The 21,218-nt window shown below is 44.4% G+C and overlaps 1 protein-coding gene across 1 annotated transcript in view; it reads right to left on the bottom strand.

Moving 5' to 3' along the window:
• The window catches only part of EFCAB6 (EF-hand calcium binding domain 6), a 212,234-nt gene that overhangs the window by 178,228 nt on the left and 12,788 nt on the right, over positions 1-21,218 (bottom strand). The window contains exons 2-3 of the mRNA XM_081247831.1: positions 17,196-17,284; positions 7,951-8,017 (exon numbers count right to left, since the gene is read on the bottom strand). Of these exons, the coding sequence (XP_081103957.1) occupies positions 7,951-8,017; positions 17,196-17,284 (156 nt within the window). The remainder of the gene's footprint in view (positions 1-7,950; positions 8,018-17,195; positions 17,285-21,218) is intronic.

Genomic DNA, 21,218 nt, shown 5'->3' with positions numbered 1-21,218 from the left:
GGGGAGAGGGGCCGGTAAGGGAAAGATGGGAATCAAGGCTAATCCTGTTTCTGCTTGAATGACCCAGTGAACGGTGGAACCATTTACTAAGACGGAGGGAGGTCCGGAGAGGAAGGCCTCTCGGGGTGTGGCAAGGAGGACCATCAGCAGCCCTGGTTTGGTCTGTGGACAGAGGTGAGTCTGGGGCCGAAGATGGAGATAGAAACATGGGCGCCATCAGCACACAGGCCTCTTCGTAGCTTTAAATCGTAAATGACCACGTACTATCATTTAATCTTCCACACAATAGCTCATTTGTCATATCTCCTCCAAATGTGAACTCCTAATTTTTGGAGTAACTGCTATGGGCCCTGCACTATGGTAAGTTCATTTTATATTTATTCTCATAAATAATCTCAACAATATTGGAAAAATCTTGCAATATGCTTCTCCATTTCACAGCTGAGAAAAAAGTTTCCAGAGAGACTGGTTTGCTCAGGGTCACTCAGATAGTGAGTGTCTCAGCTCAGATGCACACTCAGACTGTGGAGTCCAAGGGCTCCAGCCTCCCCCACTCCACCATCCTGTCCCCTCACTCCACCATCCCGTCCCCCCACTCCACCATCCCATCCCCCACTCCACCATCCCGTCCCCCCACTCCACCATCCCGCCCCCCACGCCACCATCCTGTCCCCCCACTCCACCATCCCACCCCCCACGCCACCATCCCGTCACCCCCACGCCACCATCCCGTCCCCCCCACGCCACCAGCCCGTCCCCCCATGCCACCAGCCCGTCCCCCCACTCCACCATCCCGTCCCCCCCACTCCACCATCCCGTCCCCCACACCACCATCTCGTCCCCCCACTCCACCATCCCGTCCCCCACACCACCATCCCGTCCCCCCACTCCACCATCCCGTCCCCCAACTCCACCATCCCGTCCCCCCCACGCCACCATCCCGTCCCCCCCATGCCACCAGCCCGTCCCCCCACGCCACCAGCCCGTCCCCCCACTCCACCATCCCGTCCCCCCACGCCACCAGCCCGTCCCCTCCACTCCACCAGCCCGTCCCCCAACTCCACCAGCCCGTCCCCCCCACGCCACCATCCCGTCCCCCCCACGCCACCATCCCGTCCCCCCACACCACCAGCCCGTCCCCCCACTCCACCATCCCGTCCCCCCACGCCACCAGCCCGTCACCCCCACGCCACCAGCCCGTCCCCCCCACTCCACCATCCCGTCCCCCACACCACCATCCCGTCCCCCCACTCCACCATCCCGTCCCCTCCACTCCACCATCCCGTCCCCCACGCCACTATCCCGTCCCCCCACTCCACCATCCCATCCCCCCCACGCCACCATCCCATCCCCCCCATGCCACCATCCCGTCCCCCCCATGCCACCATCCCGTCCCCCCACGCCACCAGCCCGTCCCCTCCACGCCACCAGCCCGTCCCCCACACTCCACCATCCCGTCCCCCACACCACCATCCCGTCCCCCCACTCCACCATCCCGTCCCCTCCACTCCACCATCCCGTCCCCCACGCCACTATCCCGTCCCCCCACTCCACCATCCCATCCCCCCCACGCCACCATCCCGTCCCCCCACGCCACCATCCCGTCCCCCCATGCCACCACCCTGTTCCCCCACTCCACCATCCTGTCCCCCCCACGCCACCAGCCTGTCCCCCCATGCCACCAGCCTGTCCCCACGACACCGCACTGTTTTAAACACTCAACCGTGCAATCTCGTGTGTACTACTGACTTGCCACATGCAAGAAGATTTTTTTTTTAAGAGAAACTTAGTCTGAAATAATATAAATTCTGACATAACAAAATCTTTGCTTTAGTTTCCTGATGAAGCCTTCAGTAAATTACTAATAGAGCAACCAAAAATAGGTCCTGGGGTAGAAGCATTTTCAATATCATTTCTTTATAAAATGGCAGCTGATTATTTTGTTATGTGAAATTCTCTAGATCCAATGTAAGCACGACTCTTCATTTAGCTGCACAGAGACACAGGAATAAGAGCTGTGACATTATTAATCACTATACTCAGTTATGATTGATAGGCTTTTCTGCAGGAGGAAGAAGTGCCTCAGATACAATCTATCCCAACAGCTCTGCGATATGCTAATATTTTCTGCAGACGAAAGAGAAGTTGTGTTCAAATACCTGCTATGATAGGTAATTAATACCAAGTGCACCAGAGGAGAGATGATAAAAGTGGGATTAGGAGAATATTACGAATTAACCAAAAGCTTGTATGTTTTAGTAAATGGTCTCATTTTGAGTTTGACATGGTCTTTTTATTAGGCAAACAGACTGTATTCTGATACATTCGTTTGTGCTAATGTGGTGTTCTAATGTTAAGCTATGTTCATGAAACGGTTGTGATCCTAACAACTGTTTCTTATCCCTCAAGCAATAATTTTTTAAATTTATTTTTTAAGAAAATTCACCTATTTAAGAAAATGGATATACCCATCACTTGTGTCTTCCCTTTTGTGAAGATATTACCGACCAAGCAAGCAGATTAGTACCTCTAATTATGTGCTAATTGCTTCTGAAATGACTAAGGCTGCATCTACACAACTCCAAGGCACCAGGGCAATCCCAAAACGACTTGTGTCACTTGGTGTCCAACAGACACACTAGTCACGGCTGACTGGGTAGACCAGATATTCTGACATCACAGCTCCCAGGCTAAAAAGAGCAGCCCTGATTGGGGCAGGGATGTGGTATGAGAGCAAACAGCCTGGGGCTTTGGGTGGGTTTGTTTATTTTCCTTTTTTTAATGTCTTTAACTGAATTGCACATTCTTGAATTCTAGTCTTTAATTTAAAACAATTTTTTTTTTTGCATGTTGGGGGAGGAGACTAGTCATGACACTTCTAAACACACACTGTGTTCTGATATGTCAGAATAGCTTCCTGTGTCTCGGCAATTCTCTGGACATGGCTTACAATGAGTATCCCCTCACCTCAAGAGGCAAGATGAGATTCTCTTCCTTTGTTAGCCTCTTCTTTTACTTCCATCTCACCCTCGTGTGGGGAGTTGACAAAAGATAAAACAGAGTAAAAAGACCCAAACTTTGTTAACCTGGAAACACATGGAAGCTTTGCTTTAAGTCCTTTTTTCCTGGCAGTTTCCTCACCTGAAGCATGTGGAGAACCTAAGTCTTGGGCCTCGGAAGGTGCTGTGGCTCCAGGACGGGGCTGGGGCCCTGCAGGACGGGCAGAAGCATAAGGGTCTGAGGAGCTGGGAAGAAGCATGGGAGGGCAGGATGCCAGAGACAGAAAAGGAAAGAAAATTCCCAAATCTGAAGTAGATGCTACACGGACAAAGAGATGATCCTGTGGCTAGGAAACAACCTCCACTCATTCATATGGCTTCGGTGAGCAGAGATGCTTCTCTGCGATGGGCTGGGTCCACCTCCAGGCATAACAAAGAGTCACATTTGCTGCAGGCAGCCACCTTTCCCAAAGGGTCCTCTCAGAGGTAGGGTGGCCTGAGGTTAAGAGCCAGGACCCTGGAGCCAGCAGCCAAGGCGGGGACTGCAGCTCCTCTGCCCGCCAGCTGTGCACACTTGGCCCAACTGCTCAGCCTCTGTTCTAGTTTTCCTCCATATCAAGGTGGGATAACAAAGCATCTGCCTAAATTGAATACAAAAACACAGTAAAGCACTTAGAACAGCTCCCAGTAAGTGCTCAATCCGTGCTAACTCTCGTTATTATCAGAGTTGGCAAAATCCAAAAAATTACATCAGTGTCCAAAGGATTAAGGCCCAGCCAGCTGGGGGTTCTTTGGCTGGGAGGCTGAAGCAGACACTGTTGGTTGCTTTCTCCAAATCCATTGACCTCTAACCCCTTCTCTTTCTAATGAAACCCTCCATTTTCCATTTGGTTCAGATATCCACCCCCTGGGTGGCCCTGTGCCTACGGGGAGGGAGCCTAGCCGCCACACCAGGGAGTGACCAGGGTTGGTCCAGGCTGCCTGCAGCGGCTAATGCCACCGCCAGTGACTGGTTTGGGTGGGGACAAAATCCTGGCCTGTGAGTCACAGGAAGAAGTTTCCCCGTGTTTATAAAGAGTCACAGTGGAAGAAACAGCATGCTGGAAAAAATCCGACATCGCAGTATCTGCATGTTGAGCCTGGAATGCCGGCCACCTCCTGGTGACTGGAGGAGATGTGAGTGAGCAGACCCTGACCTGCCCTCCCTCTGGACTTCTTAGATGAGATGAGAAGTTCCTTATTATCTCAGCTCAGTTGGGGGGTCTCTGCTTGTCACAGGGTAGGACACCAGACACCTCGGTGGCTGACGGGGCACCACCTGGTGGCGGGTAAAGCTACCACAGGAAGGGTTTCAGGAGTGCCTGACAGGGAGGACCAGCTTCACTGATGGGTAGAGGAAGGGACGAGTATTTATTGAGCATCTGCTGTATGCAAGGGCATCACTTACATTATTCTCATTCATTCTCGTGATCACTCTGACGGGTAAGTGCTGTTGTCTAGCCTCCAGAGACGGGGAAAGTCAAAGCAGTGGGAGACCTGCCCACGGCCTGTGGGCCGCTGCAGAGGTGAGGCTTCAGGCCAGGTTCACCTCCTTCCCACTAACTCCCTCTGCCTCCCAGGAGATTAAGAGGGCAAGGAACCTGAAAACCAGAGAACTCAAGGGCAGCCAAGGAGACGCCCCGTAGAAGGCACAGAAGAGGAGCCAGAGGGAAGCACAGTCCTCTTTGTGACACAAGGAGAAGCCGGGGCCCAGAAGGCGAGGGCAAGTGAGCTGCGCACCAGACTCAGAACGCCCACTGGGTGGAACCTGAGTGCAGGTTAAAGCAGGAACCAGGACCAGCGGGAGCCTGAGACGACACCCTGAGGACCACCTGGGGCCCCACGGACGCAGACAGCAGGCTCTTCACGTGAAGCCATGGGTCACAGTCACCAAAGGATGGAGAGATGGGCCTCGGAGACCACCCAGTCTGCCTTCCCCTCGACTGATGGAGAAAACGAGACTCAGGAAGCCCAAGGTCTCGACTGAACAAGGAGCGTGAATGTGAACACATGCTGGAAGGTCTAAGTGCACATGAATTAGGGCGAGGCTGAGGAACCAGCCATCAGACCAAGCTCACTGTAGAAGAAAACAATTAGGAAACCCAAGCCCTGGGGTTCGGGCAGTTTGGGGTGCCAACTGCTAACTACTTGTTGGTTTAGGAAGGCTAGACCACACACACATTCAGCAAAGACTGGCTCCCAAAATTCAGAGATACATTTGCATGCATTCTTGGCTCCAATAAGCCATGTGGACGTATATTTAAAACAAAAGAATTAGCATCTTTCATTCCCAAACTGTGTAGATCGCCCAGCAATGACAATGTATGTCTGAAGACAGCCTTCTTTTACTAATCGCTAGGTGTTCCTCTCTGTCTCCAATGTTTGAGTGTGGCCCATTTGCAGGACCAGAGTTGTAGCTGGAAACATGCTACTGCACACAGCCAGCAGCTGAGGAGTGGATTTGGTTTGTTCTGTTTACTTTGGGGTCGGTGGGAAGGGATGACACTCATTTAAGTTCCTACCTATACTTCAAAGGAAGCTGTAGTAATAACCATAATAATGACAGCTGGCATCACCTAAGTGTTCCAGGTGCTTTATGCTGGATACCTTTAAGCCACACAACAGCACTGTGAGGTGGGTGCTCTTATCCCCACCGACAGATGAAGAAGCCCAATGACAAGGACTTTTGTTTTTTTTTAAAGAGACGGTTGGTTTTTTGTTTTTGTTTTTAGAATGTTGGGGGTAGGAGTTTGTTTATTTATTTATTTATTTATGGCTGTGTTGGGTCTTCATTTCTGTGCAAGGGCTTTCTCTAGTTTTGGCAAGCGGGGGCCACTCTTCATTGCGGTGCACGGGTCTCTCACTATCACGGCCTCTCTTGTTGCGGAGCACAGGCTCCAGTCGCGCAGGCTCAGTTGTGGCTCACGGGCCTAGTTGCTCTGCGGCATGTGGGATCCTCCCAGACCAGGGCTTGAACCCGTGTCCCCTGCATTAGCAGGCGGATTCTCAACCACTGCGCCACCAGGGAAGCCCCCACCAATGACAAGGACTTTGCCCAAGGCCACCCAGCTGGTAAATGGCAGAGCCCGTCCATGCCACCTGCCTGCCCAGTGCCAGGGTGGCAGGTAGAGTTGGGGCTGCAGCTTGTGCTGGCCAGACTGCACGGCAGAGAAAGCCCTGGAGCTGCCCTGTGGTCAGGCGTTACCTCTATCACCCGTTCCTCAGCCTCTCACCGTCACCCTTCTTTTTAAACCGCGCTGCTTTAAACTCACTCTTAGTGAGAGGGCTTCTATGGGAAGGAAGCCAGGATGAAAAAGGACTGAGATGAAAGGGCGGCCAGTGGTGGAGTTCCCCTTCAGCTTTCCTCTTCGAAGCCTCACTTTCAGTAACTTACAAGCTAGGCCTATGTCCCTACCTTCCCCTAACTGTAACGTTGCATTACTGACCCACCTATGTAAGCATGATCGTCATAAACAGCTGACTTTCCTAGGATAATTTCATGATTAACAAAGTTTGTGAAGAGACAAATTAAAGACATATACCATAAATAATATCTATTACATATCAATTACAAATATTTAATATTTCTTACAGAATAACAAATGAACCACAAGAGAAGCAGCAAATCATTACACCAGGGTTCCTACTAACATAAACTAGAGTGAAAGTAGATTTTTAGGAGCACATAATGCTAAAAAATTATCACACTAGGATGAATTTTCTGGTGTTAATGGCATAAGCCAGGGAAATTTAGACAAACATTTTGTAGGTTTCTGGCTATTTTTGATTTTGAAATGTTTGACAATCTCAGAAGGGTTCAAAAAGGAAAGAAAATTTGTCACATTTCAAACCAACATATTGAATCAAGTAAATTAAACTATGATTCTCAAACTGCTCGTATAACTGACAGGCTCAAATGCATTTTAAAAAGGGGTCCGATTCCAGCCCCCGACGGCCGTGAGCATCTCCTCCCTCCCTAGTTGTGCGCCCTGATAGCTACCCACAATCAGCAAACAGGAACAGAGCTATATGCTCCTTTCTAATTTCTAAGCTTTTGTGGCTAAATTACTCAATTCTTAAATATGTGTCGCTCTGAGTTTCACCAGTTATTTTTACCACGCCGCTCGATTGGCATTTACTGCTGAAAAGCAGTAGTTTTCTCTTTCTAAAGAAAACCCTGCCTCAGTCGTAGACAAAAACCAAAAGGGCAGCCCTACTGATAATGATCTAAAGTTAATACAAAAGTAATTAATATTCCAGGACTTCGGCTGGTGTCGTTCATCAAAAAGGATGCCATCCGGGCAGGCGAAGTCATGTGAATACAGGCTTTCGTGTGAGCTCTATTGGGTGAGGCATGAGAACGCAGACGACAAGACACAGCTCATTCTGCATCAGCTCCCTCTGCTAGCAATTACTTTTTTTTTTTTTTGGCATTTTGGGGTTTTTTATTAAGAATTTATTTTTAAGAGCAATGTAAGGTTCACATCAAGATTGGGGGAAATGTACAGCAATTTCCCATATACCTCCTGTCCCCACACATGCATGCTGTCCCCCATTATCAGTATCCCCAACCAGAGTGGGACATTTGGTTCAATTGGTGAACCTTCACTGATGCATCGTAATCTCCCATAGCCCCTAGTTTACATTAAGGCTCACTATTGGTGTACGTTCTGTGAGTTTTGTCAAATGTATAATGACACGTAGCCATCATTATGGTATCAGAGTATTTTCACTTCCTTAAAAATCTTCTGCTTTCCACCTAAATCATCTTCTCTCTCCACCCTCTGCCCTTCAACCTCTAGCAACTACTAAACTTTTAAATTTTCCATAGTTTTGCCTTTTCCAGAAGAATAGCAATTACTTTTGACGAAGGGTGGGGACGGGGGGAAGAACTTTGAAAGCTCTCTGTTACCTTTTCTCCTACTTGGACTTCGAGTTCTTTTAATGTCCGACAGCAATTCATTTCACTCTCACCTCCCCTTAAAGATAACAATTAAAAATCTTTTGTTAAAATGTTTTAACTACATTAATGTTTACATAGGACACACAGAGATCAAAATTATAAGAATTTCTAAGTCACGTATTTTTTAATGCAAGGTCTTTCTTACACACTACCATCTGCCAGAAGCGTGAACTTGGGCCAGTTACTTAGCTTCTCTGTGTCGGGTCCCTCATCTGTAAAATGACATAGCTTCTCCGTGTCTCGGGTGCCTCATCTGTAAAATGACACACGACATCGACTCCTCCTGGGGTGGGGTGGGAATGGAGTGATTACGGCCTTCACACAGAGAGCCCTCATGGAGGCCAGACCCCATCTCATATGACCCTCACTTTCATGGGTTAGCGGCCACCACCATCCCGCTTTCCAGAGGAGGCTGGAGGAGCTGAAGGTCATCGTGGGGAAGCCGAGGCACCGGTTTCAGACCCAGGTGGCCTGGCTTCACGGGCCACGCCTAACCCTCGGCTGTGGCACTGTGTTCTGACCCCTGCGGGCTCCTGCTCGCCCCGCGGTGTGCACTGAGCCCCTCTGCAAAGGGCTTAGGACGGATGTGCGTCTATATCAGCCCCCTGTCTCCATCCGCTTTTATTAACTATTTTTGATTTTGCATTACCTGTGCATCTATAAACTGCTTCAGAGTCTCTCTTTGGAACTAACCATAGGGCTAGCGTGAGGATAAAGGACAACAGAGGCCACTTCAGAGTATTTATCCAGTGCCTCCTACACTCAGGCCTGGGCGTGGTGTCGAGCAGGACACCGTTCCCAGGCTTGAAAAAGCTTAATGCTAGTGACAGTGACAGACTGGAAGTAAGCAATCAAGTAAGTAATGTAAGCTGAAGTAATAACAAGTGCTCTGAAGACAGTAAAGACAGGTGGGGATAGACTGGACACTGGGGTGAGATGGGCCGACTCTCTTGGATGGGGTGGACGACAGGGCATTTGAATAGAGACCCACAAGCTAACAAGCCAGGAGCCACCCTCTCGGAGGAAAAGCTCTCCAGGCAAAGCAAAGGGAACGTGCAACAGCTTGAAGCCCAGAGGTGGCAGGAGCCTGGCACATCCCAGGGCTGCTACTGTGGAGGCCAGGGGGACCAGAGCCCACCAAGCAGGGCCCAGGAACATGGGGTGAGTCCAGAGATGGAGGCTTACACCAGCGCCACAGTGTGGGGGCCATGATGAGGAGTCTGGACTTCACACTGGGGAAGGGGAAGCCACTGGAGCGCTTTAAACAGAAATTAACTTAATTTTACACACGAGGAAACAGGCTCAGAGGGGTTAAGTGCCGAGCCCAAATTAAAGATGAAACCAGGAACCCAGCCTTATGATTCTGTGTTAAATGTAATATATTTAAAATGGTTTTAATTATGTATTGAAGAGATACAAAACACTATTTGTAACATGTTTAAGATTTAAGGAATAAAAATCATACATACCTGACTTTTTACAGCTGTGTGCCCACCATCAGCTGAAGAAATGGAGAAATGCCACTGCCCCAGGGGGCACAGGAGGTCACCCCTCCCAACCTCAGCCCCCTCCCCCCTTCCTCTGCATTTGGTCAAGGCTTCCTCAGCCCCAGTGGCAGCTCCTCTGCCCAGTCTGGCTCCAGTCCTCTTCCCTTCACAGGGAAGTGTGTACCCCAAACTCCATCTCAGTATCTGCCTCAGGGGAGCCCTGTCTACTGTCTGATATTAACTTAGTGATGCCAGCTTTCTTTAGATTAGTATTTATTTGAATAGTATGTCTTTTTTTTTCTTTTTCTTTTTTTTTTTTTTTTTTTGCAGTACGCGGGCCTCTCACTGCTGTGGCCTCTCCCGTTGTGGAGCACAGGCTCCGGACGCGCAGGCTCAGCAGCCATGGCTCACGGGCCCAGCCGCTCTGCGGCACGTGGGATCTTCCCGCACCAGGGCACGAACCCGTGTCCCCTGCATTGGCAGGCAGACTCTCAACCACTGCGCCACCAGGGAAGCCCGAATAGTATGTCTTTTTAAATCCTTTTACTTTTAACCTTTCTATAAAACTATGTTTAGGTTTTTCTCTTAGTGGATTTTACTATCTGTTATCTTTGTCTTTCAAGTGGTATATTTATTAGAATTACTGATATATTCAGGATTTCTATTTGTCCTGCCTATTCTGCTGCTTCTTGCCTTCTTTTGGGTTGATACCATTTTTATCATTCCATTTTTGTGCCTCTATAAGTTTGGGAGTAAACACTCCACTTTTAGACTTGTAGTAATTGCTCTGGAAATTGCAACCAGCATAATTTTCAAAGACTCAAGTTAATCAGAACTTTCGTCTTCCGACTGGACAATGTAGCAACTCCAGAACATTTGACTCCAGTCCCTCCTCTCAATTTATATATTACTACTACCATGTGTTCTAATTCTATCCTATTTTTAAATTCCAGAAGCCATCAGTATTCCCTACAGTCATGAGTATGTCCTGTACTTGCCAGGTGTTCAGCCATCTTCCCTCGGCATCCCTTCTTGCATCATCTCAAACCTTCCACCTGGGATCACTTTCCTTCTACCTAAAGTATACCCTTAGAGTTTCTTTTTCTGGGCCTGTTGGGGGCCAAATCCATTTTTGTTTGAGAATGTCTTTACTTCAATATTTAAAATAGTGAAAGATATTTTCTTTAGATACACAGTTCTAGGGTGGCAGTGATTTTCTTCCAACACATCGTAGTTTTTAATCCACTCTTCACCTGGCTTCCATTGTTACAACTCAGAAGTCACTTTTGAGTAAATGTTGCCCTTTGGCTCCCTTTAAGGTCTCTTGCTCTTTGGGGTTCTGCACCCACCCATTTTAAATCCTTTTTGAGATTTGCCTTCTTGAATCTGCAGGATAGCACTTTTCATCAGTTCTGGACAATCCTCAGCCATTGTTTCTTTGGCTATTACCTGTCCCATCTCTCACTGCTTTCTGTACAGAGCTCCAATTACATCATTTATGTCTCTGTTACATTCTGGCTAATGTTTTCTGACCGATCTTCCAGTTCACTTATTTCTTTAGCTGTGTCTAATACGTTTATTAAATTCATTGAGTTTTAAATTGCTATTGTGAGATATAACCTTTACGCAGTAAAGTACATACAGTACATATGCATAGTTTACTTACAATTAAGGCAAACACCTGTTTAACAATTACTCAAATCAAGAATTAAAGCCAGGGCTTCCCTGGTGGCACAGTGGTTGAGAGTCTGCCTGCCGATGCAGGGGACGTGGGTTCATGCCCCAGTCCGGGAAGATCCCACATGCCGTGGAGCGGCTGGGCCCGTGAGCCATGGCTGCTGAGCCTGCGTGTCCGGAGCCTGTGCTCCGCAACGGGAGAGGCCACAACAGTGAGAGGCCCGCGTACCGCCAAAAAAAAAAAAAAAAAAAAAAGAATTAAAGCCAAACAAAAGAGGCTCCCATTTGCCTTTCTCCAATCATAATATTTCCTCTCCTCCTAGCACTTAAGATATCATTTACTCTTATTTTGTTATAATTTTACCACCTAGGTATGTATCCCTAAACAATACAGTTCAGTTTGTCTGGTTTTGAACTTCACATATGAACAGAAGCATTCATATGTTTCTTCCTCCTTCACTATATTACGTCTGCGAGAGTCATTCAGGTTGCTGACTATACGTGTCGTTTGTTGGCTGTCATTGCTGTTTTTCCATCCACTTATTCAACAAATATATATTAAGCACCCACTATGTGCCAAACATGGTCCTAGGGGCTTGGGATACATCCATAAATAAAACTGATAAAGTTGCCTGCCCTCATGGAACTCACATTCTAGAATGAGAAAATCACATCTGTGTGTTAACCTCATGGGTGTGAGCCGAGTGACCTACAGCTTTATTTGGGGGAGAAGTGCTGCGGACACCGGGGAACCACCAGTCAAAAGCCCTAAGACGGGAGCAACAAGAAGAGGACACAGTGAAGAAAGAGGAGAGCAGAGAGCGCCTGTCAGGGAGGCCAGCCAGGGCACAGAGGGCCCTGTGGGTACCGGGTACCATAGGGTCACTTGCCTTCTGCCGTTTAGCATATCTTTTATGATTTCCTTTAGTCAAGATCTGTAGGAGGTAAACTGTCTCAGTTTTTGTCTGCAATGTCTGTATTTCACCCTCCGTCTTTATTTTTTAAAATGTTCCTCAGTGACTTCTATCATGTCTTTAATCTTCAGAAATTCAAAGAAACCGTCCAAACTGAATTGACCTTTAGAAGCATAGAAATTCAAGATGTTATGCAGAAGGCTTCTTTTCTTTTGTTTGAATCGGTTCCTTTACTGGAGTTCCTTTAGCTGCGTGTTTCTTTGTAGCAAACAAGTTTTCCCCTCCAAATCCTGCTTCTCTTGGCCAAAAGCCTTCTTTCCTCCTTTTTTCTCAACCTACCCAGGCTACCTGCCTAGAGTCAACTTCACATCTGCTCTGTTGACAGATGTTCTACCGCTGTTGCTTGCTTTATCGGCTTGAATTTGTGGTACCTGGCCTGGCCAAGGAATGTTGCAATACATGGTCTTGTGAATGAATGTTTTTTTCAGCCTTGTCAGAGCAATAATAGATCTACTTAGAAACTTTGTGGGAGGAGAGAGGGAGGACATGAAGCCCCGGAAACTTGGACAAATAAAGCTGGTTATGGTCATCAGGTAAGCAAGGGAAGATTTTAGAATAGAAAAAGAGAGGGAAAATTCAATTATCAGATTTGAGACTTGAGGGCAAAGTACATGGTCACAAAATGGCTAATAAGTCAGGGAGAGGAGGGAAATAGGGCATCAGTCTGAATCTGACACAGTCCACAGTCTCCTTTTTATGTGTATTGTTTTTTAACTTCTTAGAATCAGATCCATGCAGTTTCTTTCTTCTTTTACACACTCTTCCATAGTTCAGTTGGCCCTACATGTTGATGTCTGAAATGTGACATTACACAGGAAGGTCGGTTGTGTTCTACCTCATGTCTAAGCCACAGTGAACGATAAGTTCTCACAGGTGACAGCTAGTTGTAATATATGCCACATATGGCTAAAGGTTGATATTTGAATGAAGGAAATATTGATGCTGAATTAAAGAAACCGGATGTAAGTACAGGGAAAAATTCTTTGATTCTTGTTGCTTTGCCTTATAAACACCCTGCATGTATTTGTGAATGAATTTTGTTTCAACATAATTCTCAGGCTCTTCAGTAAGTTCTTCAGAACTCCGTCGTGAATCTTTCTGCATGGTGCTCAGAAAGCTTTCAAAAACTTCTGCTAAGATCTGTTTCGGTTGCTTTGTACGTGGAAGTCTGTAGTTATTCTTCAGGGAGGTAGCATTGTGCTGAGTGCCACACGGATTACCAAAGTAGGAAACACTTTTGGTCCATAAGCAGAACTGTTCGACATGTCCATCAGAAGCAAATCTCAAAGGTTCAATTTACCCATTTTAAATAGAATAATTCCTTGGATGTTTTGGAAGGGTTATTGATGATACTGCCATTATTACAGATGATGTGAGGTCATCCATGGCAGATGCAAGAGGAGTTGCACATTTTGTCCTTACCAGCTCTCATACACTCAGAGGCATAGACTTCTTGACACCATTCCAGGTCCTAAATGACTTCTGATGCAAAACATCCTCTTTAATCTTCATGTTGCTTCCAACTTAATCAACCACTGTAGCACATTCAGTAACTTCCTCATATTAGACAGTTCTGGTGAGGCTGAGATGGCCAGGACAGAACAGACGGCATATCTCTTCTGTGTTGTGTTCATTCTACGTTGTCAAGGGCATCAAGTTTCGGCTGATACAAAATATGACCTCTTGAACCGTATTTCCAGAAGGGAAGTGCTGTGACCACAATAATAAGTCCCCCCACCACCAATTCAGGGAATTTGAGCTGCAAATCTGTCAATGTCCTAAGATTTAGCCCAAGTCTAATGACCAGATAATTCAATGCACAGGCTGCCTCATTTTCATACAAGTCAGTGTAAAGAGAGTATACAAGATCTAGGTGAAAGGTAACCTTGAACACCATAGGCAAAGGTGCCAGATGTGTCTTCCTTTTCCAAATACTCTGATACCAGTGGATGAGCAGATACCATGGCAAGAAGAGGAGAGGCTCTCAGGGGTTCCCACAGAAAAAGTTCTCATCCTTATTCTTACAAACATAGTATAAAGTTCTAGGATGGCAAATATTTTAGCTTCAGTGCATTGAAGACATTTTCCCACAATCTCATACTTTTCATTCTCACTGTTGAGACATCAGTGTCAGTCTAACTGTCACTCTTCTGAAGTCAATTTCCTTTTTCTTCTCACTGCCTTTAATATTTTCTCTTTGATGCTGATGTTCTGCTGTTTTACCATGATATGTCTAGATAGGCATCCCTTTTTATTTATCTGGCTTGAGATTCTAACCCATTACCTTTTCAAATATAATCTCTGTCCTACTCTTTCTCTTACATATCTGGAAATCCAGTAAGAAGTATTGTTGGGCCTTCTCTTCCCACCTCCCATGTCTCTCTTTTTTTTTTTTTTTGGCGGTATGCGGGCCTCTCAGTGTTGTGGCCTCTCCCGCTGCGGAGCACAGGCTCCGGACGTGCAGGCCCAGCGGCCATGGCTCACGGGCCCAGCCGGTCCGTGGCATGTGGGATCCTCCCAGACCGGGGCACGAACCCATGTCCCCTGCATCGGCAGGCAGACTCTCAACCACTGTGCCACCAGGGAAGCCCCTCCCATGTCTCTTATACCTGTTCTCCATGTTTGGTATCTTTCTGTCTTTCTGTGCTGCATTCTGGATAATATCTTCAGATCTATTTTCCACTCCACTAATGCTCTTTTCACTGAATCCACTGTTTTCACCCATCCGCTGAATTTTATTCTATAATGATTGTATCTTTCAATACCAAGAGTTCCATTTTGTACTTCTTCAATTGCCTCTTGTTTTGCAGTCATATATTGAATCCATTCTTTCATTTCTTTAAAGATATTAAAACACTACTTTTAGATTCTGTATCTGATAGTTCCAATATCCCACGTGTTTGGAGATCTGATTCCACTGGATATGATTTCCATTTGTTTGCGGTCCTCATTCTTTGTCTCTTCATATGTTTTCAAGGTTTTTTTGTGTGACACTTTATCTGTGGTTTTCTTTAAGGGCTATGTTGTAGATGTATTCCTCCACAGAAGGGCACACCCAGTCCAGGACCAGTTTTAAGTAAATTCCTAGCCTGAGACTTTTCAGACCACACAGGTAGCATTATTTTAGACACAGATTTTCATGAATTGACTTGTGATTACAATTTTTCCCCTATTCACCCAATGCCAGCGTTGAAACTGGTAGGTTTCCTTGTGCCCTTCTGCCATGCAGGTTTATATTTTGTAGATTATCCTTATAAGAGGGTATAGGGGTCCCAACTGCGCCTGTACTGGTCTTCCCTTAGGTTTCTCCACCTTGGGCAGACCCTGCAGGTTTTGACTCTTGTCCCCTTCACTCCAAATAGCCAACAAAGCTGAAACACAAATTCACCAAGATTTGGCCAATACCTTCAGGGTAAAAACTGGCTTTATAGAAAGCTCCCTTCTCTGGATTCCAATTTTTACTGCATGTTTAGCCTCTGAGAATTACCTTCTTGCCAGCTCAGTAATGTATTAAAATATTTTACCTTTTATCCATCATTTTATTTGTTTTCAGTGGCAGTGTTTTTCATGGAGGTAGCCTACCATAGTACTAGAAAGAGAAGTTTCTATTCACTGTAATTCGTGGTCTTCAACAATACAGAGAATTTAGCTTCATGTGTAAGTCAGAAATCTTTCAAATTTAGTTTAAATATTTAGTCTTTTATGTTTAAGGAAGTAACTTATGATACTTTTCATCTCAAATTATTAGCTTTTCCAACTGTTGAGTTGTAGCATTTCCAACTGTTGAGTTTTTCAGCAAAGAATGTTCAAATTAGATTACTTATTCCACAAATGTGGATGGTTTTAAGTCAAGAGCATGAATATAGAGCCTATAAAATGACCAGTGGTCCTTCTGAATGAGCCTGGAAGTTATCCTAGTTCATCACTTATGGAACATCAACTGATCAGAGCACAAAGAAGTCCCACATCGTGGAGCAGATAATACCTTGTCATTCTTGTTGGAGCTGCTGCACTAATTCTTTTATTTTTTTAATTGTGGTAACAAAAAACCACATAAGTTACCATCTTAACCATTTTTAATATACAGCTCAGTAATATTAATATATTCACACTGTTGTGCAACAGATCTCTGGGACTTGCTCACCTTACAAAACTGAAACTCTACATCCAGTGAACATCAACTCCCCCTCCCTGCTCCACACTGCTGCACTAAGTCTTACACCTCAGCTGCATCCAGGATGGATGCAATCACGAAAGCTGTAATACCAAAATTTGCTAATATTTCAGAACCAAATTTAATTGTTTTATAATTGTTTACACAATTCCTGAGAAAATGAAGCTTACCCATTTAGAGTCAGATAATCTGAGTAAACAATTTTTTTTACTAAAACAATATTTCCTACATCATACACTAGAATCACAGAACTTTACAGCTGATAGAGACATTAAAGTTCAGACTTTAACTCTCTTGTTTTGCACATAAAGCAAATGAGCTTCATGCTCATGCTACAATTATGAAATAAAGAGGAGCTCATACAAAGATCTTTTTAAAATATTTCATTTCTAGCTACCAAAATATTATCACTATCCAATGAAAGACATTAAAAATGTATAAAAACAAATTAAAAATTTGGCATCTTAATACTTCTACTTCAAAGTTAAAATTCCTTATTTCCAGGGAATTCCCTGGCGGTCCAGTGGTTAGGACTCAGCGCTTTCACTGCTGGGGCCTGGGTTCAATCCCTGGTCGGGGTACTAAGATCCCGCAAGCCACATGGCACAGCCAAAAAAAAATAATTTTTATTCCTTATTTCCAAATCTGAAATGCATTGCATATGAAATATGTTAGTCTGGTTCTAATTTGCTATGTTTCCATTTTTAATACAATATTATTTCTCTTATTCTGAAATATATCTCATTTAGACATTAGAATCTTCTCTGAATAAAATTTTTGACTGAGGATTATATCTGTTGACATGATTATCTCTAATGGCCTTGTGTCCTATTTCTTATCATTTCAAGTTTCACATTTGCATATGAGGAAAAAAAAACTTACCTCTTTATAACATTTATATTCAGGTCAATTCCACCAAATCTGGACAGGAATACAAGGTATGGAATGGCACCAGAGCTGGTGAGGGGGATCTAAACCCAAACAAGAAGAATAACAGCCCATTAGAGAACTCAGATCCAAGTAGTGGACAGCACAGCAGGTTTCATGACGTAAGGCAGGACATTCTTAGTGGGATAGGCATTCCAGTAACATTCACAGCTATTCAATCCTGGTGTCTGAGTTGACATGCACCCTTAGCAAACTAAGCACAAGCAGCATGAATGCCAGAATGCCAGTCTGTGCTCAGTTAAAAGCCAACAAGTTGTCTACAAAATTATCTAAAACCTAGGTCTATCTAAAAGATAAGTAAAATTAATAGAAATATATTCTAATATATATTTTACATATGTATATGTATTTTTATATATGTGTATATGTATAAATATATATATCTATTTCCCAAAAGTCTGAGGCCACAGCATAATTAACCCTCTGAGTGTCATGTGTACTTACTGTACATTCATATAATTTCAAGGTAGAAAAAATCATTTTCAAATCTAAAATTCTATAAAGGACATCATTGGGTCAAGTGGGTTAATATGGACTATAGGTTAAATTAAAGTATTATTATCTCAATGTTTAGTTTACTGAAGTTGTTAACTGTACTGTGATTCTGTAAGAGAATAGTTCTTATTCTTAAGGAAATACACACTATAGTATTTAGAATTAAAGAACCATTAATATAAGCAACATCCTCTTAAACGGTCCAGAAAAAAATTATGTACACATTGTGTATTTCGTATATATTATTTGCACATATGTATGAATGAAAGATCACGGGAGAAGCAAACGAGGCTAAATGTTCACAGCTGTCAAATCTGGGTAAAGGGTATATGGCTACTGTTTGTACCACTCTTATCCTTACAAATTTTCTGGAGGTTTGAAATTACTTTTAAATAAAATGTCAAAATTTTTTTTTATTAGTTTCTGCTTTACAACAAAGTGAATCAGTCATACATATACATCTGTTCCCACATCCCTTCCCTCATGCATCTCCCTCCCTCCCACCCTCCCCTCCTCAAAATTTTTTTAAAGTGAAAATAATTATTTCCCCCCAAAAAAGCATTATGAAATTAAAATTAAAATAAATATATAATCAATATAAATATATTTTATTAAGCTTCATGCAAATACACAAAGTACAATTTCCCATACAGGTGAATGGCTCCCAAGCCTATACAACCAAGTTTGATATTTACTTAGTCCTTAAAATTCCAGCCTCAAAGCCTAGCACGGTTATCTCAGTCTTCCCCAAAGGACAAATTTCTCCTTGCTATTAAAAACATATATAACTAGGAAATGGGCCCAGAGGGAGAGTGGCTCACAGGGTAGGCCTTTGTGAAGGCTTTTGCTAGAAAGGACACCCAGGACTGGGATTTCTGATAGGGTATTTTTTACTAGATATAATTTGGGTAGACGCTTCAAAGGTTCCCTAGTTTTACAGAAGAAGGGCAAGAACAGATTAAACGTGCTGTTTCCCAGACTGGATGCCCTCCTAGTCTTGGTAGTGATAAGAGTTAACATGGAAGGGAAGAAACTTACATTTGCAGAGCTCAAACTTTATAAATGGGTACAAGCACTGCTCTTGGTTTTAACTCATTTAGCCCCAAACTACCTTCTGAGGAGGGTGAAATTTTCCATATTTCACAGAGCAGAAGTGTGACCTCCCTGCAATGGCACTGCTATTAAGTCATTTAGTCACAGAAATCTGTGACTCCAGAGCCCAAGTTCATCTCACTACACTAACCACCCTTAAAATCCATCAATCTATTGAAGCTGGGACCTCCCTGGTAGCACAGTGGTTAAGAATCCACCTGCTAATGCAGGAGACACGGGTTTGATCCCTGGTCCAGGAAGATCCCACATGCCGTGGAGCAACTAAGCCTGTTCACCACAACTACTGAACCTGCACTCTAGAGCCTACGAGCCACAAGTACTGAGCCCGCATGCTGCAACTACTGAAGCCCGTGCATCTAGAGCCCGTGCTCCGCAACAAGAGAAGCCACCGCAAAGAGAAGCCCGCACACCACAATGAAGAGTAGCCCCCGCTAGCTGCAACTAGAGAAAGCCTGGGTGCAGCAACTAAGACCCAACGCAGCCCAAAATAAATAATAAATAAATAAATAAAAATTAAAAAAAATCTATTGAAGCTTTTGTCACATTTCATATTGCTACTTATGGTCTAATGCAAATTCTAATGTGGCAGATACACATTTGCAATGACTGGTCTCCAAAACTAAGCGCTTAGACAACCCAAATCACCTCTCCAGTATTTGCTATTCTGGCAAAAATGTTGGAGCATGAAAACCGTCCACTGATGAATCACTGAAAGCAATTCTTAGACTGGGGCTGGGGGAGTGTAGTTTGCAAATCCACATCCAGTATGTTGATAAGTACCTTCAAAGACTTCTCTTTCCCCAACCCAGCACAACCACCAGGATCAGAACGGAACTTAGTTCTCCTTCTCTGGAATCTATTTACCAATTCAACTTCTTTTAAAATGTTTCTATTAATATTCAGAGACTGAAGCCACATTTTTTTATTGTATGTTTAAAAAAATTTTTTTTACATCTTTATTAGAGTATAACTGCTTTACAATGGTGCGTTAGTTTCTGCTTTATAACAAAGTGAATCAGTGATACATATACATATGTTCCCATATCTCTTCCCTCTTGCGTCTCCCTCCCTCCCACCCCCTCTAGGTGGTCGCAAACCACCTAGCTGATGTCCCTGTGCTATGCGGCTGCTTCCCACTAGCTATCTATTTTACGTTTGGTAGGGTATATATGTCCATGCCACTCTCTCACTTTGTCACAGCTTACCCTTCCCCCTCCCCATATTCTCAAGTCCATGCTCTAGTAGGTCTGTGTCTTTATTCCTGTCTTACCCCTAGGTACTTCATGACCTTTTATTTTTTTTTCTTAGATTCCATATGTATGTGTTAGCATACGGTATTTGTTTTTCTCTTTCTGACTTACTTCACTCTGTATGACAGACTCTAGGTCCATCCACCTCACTACAAATAACTCAATTTCGTTTCTTTTTATGGCCAAATAATATTCCATTGTATATATATACAATTTCATTTCTTTTTATGGCTGAGTAATATTCCATTGTATATATATACCACATCTTCTTTATCCATTCATCTGTCGATGGACACTAAGGTTGCTACCATGTCCTGGCTATTGTAAACAGAGCTGCAATAAACATTGTGGTACATGACTCTTTTTGAATTATGGTTTTCTCAGGGTATATGCCCAGTAGTGGGATTGCTGGGTCGTATGGTAGTTCTATTTGTAGTTTTTTGTTTTGGTTTTTTTGGGGTTTTTTTTGCGGTACGCGGGCCTCTCACTGTTGTGGCCTCTCCCGTTGCGGAGAACAGGCTCCGGACGCGCAGGCTCAGCGGCCATGGCTCACAGGCCTAGCCACTCCACGGCATGTGGGATCTTCCCAGACCGGGGCATGAACCCGTGTCTCCTGCATCGGCAGGCAGACTCTCAACCACTGCGCCACCAGGGAAGCCCCTCATTGTAGTTTTGATTTGCATTTCTCTAATGATTAATGATGTTGAGCGTTCTTTCATGTGCTTGTTGGCAATCTGTATATCTTCTTTGGAGAAATGTCTATTTAGGTCTTCTGCCCATTTTTGGATTGGGTTATTTGTTTTTCTGTTATTGAGCTGCATGAGCTGCTTGTAAATTTTGGAGATTAATCCTTTGTCAGTTGCTTCATTTGCAAATATTTTCTCCCATTCTGAGGGCTGTCTTTTGGTCTTGTTTATGGTTTCCTTTGCTGTGCAAAAGCTTTTAAGTTTCATTAGGTCCGGTTTATTTATTTTTGTTTTTATTTCCATTTCTCTAGGAGGTGGGTCAAAAAGGATCTTCCTGTGATTTATGTCATAGAGCATTCTGCCTATGTTTTCCTCTAAGAGTTTGATAGTGTCTGGCCTTACATTTAGGTCTT

Source organism: Mesoplodon bidens (assembly GCF_964165515.1).
Source record: "Mesoplodon bidens genome assembly, chromosome: 11".
NCBI lineage: Eukaryota > Metazoa > Chordata > Mammalia > Artiodactyla > Ziphiidae > Mesoplodon > Mesoplodon bidens.
The sequence above is the reverse complement of the archived record's forward strand: the minus strand, read 5'-3'. Positions and strand labels throughout refer to the sequence as shown.